The sequence below is a fragment of the Juglans regia genome, chromosome 9 (assembly GCF_001411555.2).
Source record: "Juglans regia cultivar Chandler chromosome 9, Walnut 2.0, whole genome shotgun sequence".
Lineage (NCBI taxonomy): Eukaryota > Viridiplantae > Streptophyta > Magnoliopsida > Fagales > Juglandaceae > Juglans > Juglans regia.
The window spans coordinates 10220597-10227242 of NC_049909.1; the positions used below are offsets into that span (position 1 = coordinate 10220597).

A 6646-nucleotide genomic window follows, 5' to 3' on the forward strand; every position below is an offset into this window, starting at 1 on the left:
CCTCGCTTTATCTCTAAGTTCTGGCGAAGCTTACAAGAGGCAATGGGTACTCAGTTAAGTTTCAGTACTGCTTTTCACCCTCAGACAGATGGACAATTAGAAAGAACTATTCAGATTTTAGAAGACATGTTGAGGGCATGCTTGATGGACTTCAAGGGATCTTGGATGCAACATTTACCATTGGTTGAGTTTGCATATAACAATAGCTTCCAGGCTAGCATTGGGATGGCACCTTATGAGGTTTTGTATGGCAGGAGATGTAGGTCTCCTTTGTTTTGGGATGAAGTAGGTGAAAGAAAACTTCTAGGGCCAGAGATTATTCAGCAGACCACAGAAAAGATAGATATCATTCGGGCTAGAATGAAAGCAGCTCAAAGCTGACAGAAGAGCTATGCAGATAAACGCCGCCGTCAGTTAGAGTTTGCGATGGGAGATAAGGTATTCTTGAGAATTTCACCAATGAAAGGAGTTATGAGATTCGGAAAGAAAGGTAAGTTGAGTCCTAGATACATTGGGCCGTTTGAGATTCTTGATCGGATTGGACCGGTGGCGTACAGGGTGGCTCTACCACCGGCGTTCTCGGGAGTGTATAATGTGTTCCATGTGTCCATGTTGAGGAAGTATATTCATGACCCCACTCACATCTTAGATCATGAACCCTTGCAGATTCAAGAGGACCTGACCTACACCGAGGAACCATTGCGGATTCTGGACAGGAAAGAGCAAGTGTTGCGGAATCGAACTATTTCTTTTGTTAAAGTATTGTGGAATAATCATGCTATCAATGAAGCATCATGGGAATTCCAGGAAGAGATGCGAGTCAAGTATCCTCACTTGTTCGAAGAGAATTCTTATAGCTTGTAGCGAATTCCGAGGACGGAATTCTTGTAAGGGGAGGAGGATGTAAGGCCCAGTTTCTTCATCAGTGGCCCGGATCAGTGCGTGTAAATGGCCCAGCCATTTTAATGTCTAGTGAGACCACCGAGCGGTGTCATTTTGGGAGGTATGATTTTTCTCCTCTGTTTTCTGTTTCTTTCTCCCTTCTCTTCCGCAGTTTCTGTTTCTCCCGCACGTCTCTCGCGCACGTCTCCTTCTTTTCTTTCGGTTTCTTATTATTTCTTGTTGCTGCATTAGTCTGTGGGTTCCGATTCTCTGCCCAAGTTTCCTCAAGTTCGGTTTCTTTCTTGCACAGCACTGGTTTCGGTTACCGTTTCCTGCATTCCTCTGTTTTTCTCTCCATTGTGCATTTCGGTTTTCCTCTGCAACACACGGGCATCACTTCGCATCCCTCCATTTTTCGACTGGTAAGAGTTTCATCTTCATTCCTTTGGTTTTTGGATTCCCTTGCTGTAGTGTGCAGTTTCTGCCTTTGGTATTTATTTATTTTGATGTTTCTCGTCTATACAGTTTTGGTTGCCGTGAGTTTGAGTTGCATTTTCGTCGGTTCTTGGGTCTCCGTGGTTTGTGATTCCTAATTTTGGACTTTCAGTTTTCAGTTTCTCATGTAATCAGTGAAGCTAATTCCGGAGAATCTATTCTTTTCTTTCACTGGTAAGCCATGCTTGGTCTCGGTCTTTCACGCACGCACACACACTTCACCTCAAGTCAGTTTATTTCACTTCAATGAAATATTTTGGAAGTGTAGTTGTGAGTTCTCAAGCACTTTTTGTGAATAAACAAACACTTTGTATTGGAATGGTCTTGGAATTGTGAATTATTTTGGGTTGGTCGAGCAGTAAATCGAGTAATGCTTGGGATTGTTTGGGGGCTGTTTTTATGCTATATGGGTTTCTATTTGACCGTTGGGAGTGGAGATTAAGAGTTGGAGCTGCATTGTGGTTGAGTTGTGATGATTGCTTGGAGTTAGGGGCCTTTGAGGTGGGGTTGATATTCTGGTTATTTGTGTTTGACGTGGATATTGGTGGGTGTTTTGGTAATTGTTAAAATTAGAATATGGTATTTTCGGGTTGAAATGCGGGCTGTCCAAATTACTTTTAGTAGTATTAGTGAGTTGTTTTTGCTATATTATGGGTTGAGATTATGAGTGCTAATTATCAGATGGACGTTATGTCAATTATCGTTTAATACTCAGTGTATCTATATTATTTTTATGAATAGGTGACGAGATTGATAGAGATCATTTTCAAGGCTTAGATAATACGCTGCAGGGGTCAGGTAACCGGGGTTCCTATGCTGGATTTTTATACAAGTTAATAAGACTGTGGTTGATTTTATGAAAACTTGCATAGTTTGTGTTGTGTTGGAAACTTGTGAAAACAAAGATCAACCTCGGTCTCTTATCTGCATTATTCATGAAATCTGTGTGAAAAAGGAAAATATATTCTGACATGCATTGTGTAGACATGAGCTAAATTCTGTCATGTGATTTTTGAAATCTGGAAAAGAGCGATATTGAGAATATGAAAAGTTGTGCATTTATTTGTTCTGACTTTTGTGTTCAGCGTGTGCAAACTGTTCTGATTCTATTTTGGTACTATGTATTATTTTGATATAACATGTGAAAACCTTTGGCATGGTGTACTGGTTTTCGTATCTGACTCTGTCTCTGCTTTGCTCTGCTCTGCTCTGTTATGCTCTGCTCTGTTTGGGTTGGTACCAACTTCTCTGTCTCTGAGTGCACCCACTTTGGAAACAAAGTGGTTTTATTGTGGTCTTTCCTGTGTGCACACTCGGGGCTCCGAGAAGAATAAAGGAAAGATTTCACCTCTGTCTCTGCCTGGTTTGGCCACCGGGGTTAGCACAACCCTACCACGGGGGTGAAACATGGTCTCTGCTCTGTTTGATGCTCTGTTTTGATCTGATGATGATACTCAGTTTATGTTATGCCAAAGTACCATGGGTTTTACTTGTTTTAAAACCATCGCTCTGTTATTTTGAAAATATGTTCTGTTCTGCATGATAACTCTGGAAAATATTTTATTCTGCATACTCTACTTTATAAATGCTCATGTTTACACGCTAGCATATGATTTCTGCTTACTGAGTTGTGATAACTCACCGCCTATCATGATAATATTTTTCAGATGATGTGGAGAGTCCAAATGAGGACTTGGATTAGATTGGTGAACATGGATTAAGCTGAGGAGATGTAGTTGGAATAAGGACTCTTGATGTTCTTAGTTTTTAATGCCTTTGAGTTTTAATTATATGTTTGGGTTTAGTAGGACCTATGGTGTTTTCAGTTTGGTATGTTACTATTACTGGGAGGTTATGGACCCCTTTGATTTATTATTATTGCATTAAAGTTTGTGTGGAGTTTGTAATGAGATTATTGAGAAGATTTTAGATTGATTTCATTTATAAAGTTTTTGGAGAATTTTTCTTTGGATGTGTTGGGAGACATGTTTATGAGTGACAAGTAGTAATTCTCCAAGCCACCCGGGTTTGGGGCGTTACATACTTAGTGCTCTATGGTTTTATTTAGCTATTACAGTTACTAACTTGGACTTTTGGATTATATGTTTGTGTGAGTCGATAACTATACGTGAGTTCATGAGTACTATAGAAATGATTGACTCTAGAAATTTCTAGAATATTAATTATCAATGCAAACACACTCATAATGTTGCCAACTGGTTGAATTTGTTGGGTGAATTTTTTGTGCATTAATGTTTGAGGTGCTGAGTGTGGTTCATGAAGAAGATGGGTCATTCCAAATCGACTTCGCGGCTTGTTGAGAAGAGGGAAATTGGCGAGCTCGCGACTTGTGGCTATTTGGATAGAGAGAGAATGGATCTGTCAATGTCGTGGTGGTGAGAGAGAGAGGGAGAGAGAGCGATTGAAGGGAAACCCTTCAGGAGAATGAGACAGAAACAAAGGGAAATGATTGAATGTTCTCATATTATTAGTTGGTGTAAATTATAACTTTATACCGCTTTCGGTTTGAAGCCTTTTTCATATTATTTTCCCAACTTGACATATATGTAATTTTATTCTTGCTGTAAATGTGTACTTTTGTTTGAAATTTTTTAGCATTTGACAAGTACATTTCGAATTTCTCAGCAGTCTTTGAATCTTGGTATTTTATAAAATTTATTGTTTATATGTATTAAATAGGTTTGGAACAAGCTAACGTTGAGAATTTTTACATTCAATATTCCAAATCATAACGGTACTACTGTATATGCACGGTGCTTAGATATGAGCAGCAATTTTTCCGCTATAAACAAGTGATACATTTTCACTATTGTAATGCGAAGACTAGACTGTCAATTTTTTCCCAGACCTATCCATTATTTTTAATATTGACCTATTTATATTTATGGGATTGAAAATGCAATAACGAACCACATTTAATAATTTCTTATTCATTGTTACAGTAAGTCACTAATTGATACGAATTGGTGTTGAACCGTGTAGTTTGAGGATTTTGCTTTCTGGATTCTTCTTCATTTTCTAATTCATTGTTTAATATATTCGCTAACAAAACCAGATTTTTGTTTATTAGTGTTATGAACAAGTTGAAATGAAGAAAGATTTCGGAGTTCCTTGAACAGAAAACAAATGGAGACTTGTTTAAGAGTGGATAATTAGTTATAACTAGCCTGCAAATTCCTTCCACTTCCTAGTACAAGAGACCTTACAGTTACTGCATAAGAGTACCCAGAGAGTACTGTGTCATCCTACTGTAAAGCCTTTATTTCCTTGTTTAATCATAAGCAACCATGACTATAAAGATAAACAACCTGAATAACAACACAAGCATTACAAGAACTGAACTTCAAATCAACACAATGAATAACAACACAAGAATAGGAGGCAGGCAACCTCAAATCAAAAGCATTACTACAACACAATTTTCAGATAAAGGGGAAACTATCTGGAGTGGATGGCCTTAATTAGCTCAAGAACTGAACTTCGACTTTATAGATTCGACAACCTTTTCTTCTACTTGGAAGGCCCTCGTTAGAACATCATCTGGAATCGAGGGTGTTGAAGCAAAGAGAGTAAAGGGAAGGACCACAGCCCCTGGTAACTGACTGTTGAAAGCGGTGATAATAAAGGCTTTCCCTACTCCAACATTCTTTTGGAAGTGTACAAGTCCTCTAGGAATGACAAACATCTGCCCAGCATTCAAGACTTTTGAGTGATACACATTCCCAGTTGTCACAAACCCCACAAGTACCTGCCCATCGATGACCACGCCGCTCTCGGTTGCACGAGGGTGAGAGTGGGGTGGATTAAGTCCTCCCGGAGCAAAGTCCACTCTGTTCATTGAAATCCCAAGCGTGTTGAGTGCAGGAAAATTATCGACATTACCTCCAGTGACGATTGAGCCAAAGATGTTTGATGTGTTACCCACTTTGGTCAACCCATCAAAGAAGAAATCATCTGAAGTTACATTTGAGGCAGGTTTGCAAGGGAAGCCATTAACTGATATAGAGTTGGCACTTTTATCCGCCACACAGAAATCCTGTAATGGATCGGGGTCGGCTGAGGAGGCAAGCAAGGGGAGAAGCAACAACACGACGAGGTATGACAGCATGTGGACGTGTGAACGTGATGGAATCTTCATGGCTGAGTCGGCTTTTGGTTTTTAGAAGTAATGGGTTTTTAGTTTTTTCGTTTTTGAAGATGAGATACTGGGATATTACTCCAGACGTTGGGAATAATGGTACTATATATAGAACTTTTCTGCTCCTGAAAACCTCACAAGTCTTCAGCTTTATCATTTTAATTTATCCGAGGCAAATATCATGTCGACCGAGTCAAATGATGTTGGGGATACAAAAACGTCCAGAAGATCACGTAGAAAATGAGCTTGTAGCAGAAAAGTTCCCATTGGACACATTTGACACACCATTGAATTAGAAAAGTATTTGAAAAGTATTGGTGTTCTAATTATTTTTGTAACTTAGTGGATTCCATAACTAGTCGTATGTTACACATCGGGCTTGTAAATAGCAAAACTCTTTTTGTTTAGGAAAAATATTTGCATCAGCCTACTATTTATCACACACTCAACATACTTAGTGTATTGAGGTTTAAAAAAATAAAAATTAATATTTGAATGCATGGTGTGTGAAGTGTGTAGACTGATGCATAGAATTACCCGTTTGTTTATAATGCAAATAGTAAATTCTTAGGTGTCGGTTGAAAGATAATCTAGGTTATTTTCTTTGGACAAGTTCATGAATTCAATAACTTGGGCAGGTTCGTGAGCCATGATCTTAAGAACAGGGAAAGCAATTCACGAAAGTTAAGGTTGCATGACCTCTTCCTGCTGTTGGATAGTTTTATTGACCTTTCAACATTGTGAAACTGGTTTGGATTCATAGATGAATTGAGATGGTTTGTAAATAGTAGAATAAAATATTATTATTATTTTAGAATTTGAAAAAGTTGAATTATTTTTTATATTTTATAAAAATTTTAAAAAATTATAATTATGAAATAAGATGAATTGAAGTGAATTTTAAATCCAAACATCTCCACGTGGAAAGACCAATTACTAGATTTCCAGATAGCTCTGGATGGGCCTCTTTTCAACGACAAAAAGTAGCTGAGAAGTTTTCACACTGTTATCTGCTATGATATAGACAATAAAACCACCAAATATAGAATAATCAACTTACTCTTCCTATTTATTTAGTGTTAAAATCATATGTGGTGGAGCAGCATATCT

The 6646-nt window shown here is 38.2% G+C and overlaps 2 protein-coding genes across 2 annotated transcripts; one reads left to right on the forward strand and one right to left on the reverse strand.

Moving 5' to 3' along the window:
* The first annotated feature begins 459 nt into the window (after positions 1-459).
* On the forward strand, positions 460-864 carry LOC108990145. Its single transcript, XM_035693832.1, has one exon. The coding sequence runs from the start codon at positions 460-462 to the stop codon at positions 862-864; it is 405 nt and encodes a 134-aa protein (XP_035549725.1).
* A 3809-nt stretch (positions 865-4673) lies between these two features.
* Positions 4674-5607, reverse strand: LOC108990171 (germin-like protein subfamily T member 2). The gene has a single exon (XM_035694210.1). It carries the CDS (start codon positions 5534-5536, stop codon positions 4865-4867), a length of 672 nt encoding a protein of 223 aa, XP_035550103.1. The 5' UTR covers positions 5537-5607; the 3' UTR covers positions 4674-4864.
* Between the last annotated feature and the right edge of the window lie 1039 nt (positions 5608-6646).

Bases quoted from the DNA above. Each gene is read 5' to 3' on its own strand.
- LOC108990145 (XM_035693832.1), top strand. From the start codon at position 460: ATGAAAGGAGTTATGAGATTCGGAAAGAAAGGTAAGTTGAGTCCTAGA.
- LOC108990171 (XM_035694210.1), bottom strand. From the start codon at position 5,536: ATGAAGATTCCATCACGTTCACACGTCCACATGCTGTCATACCTCGTC.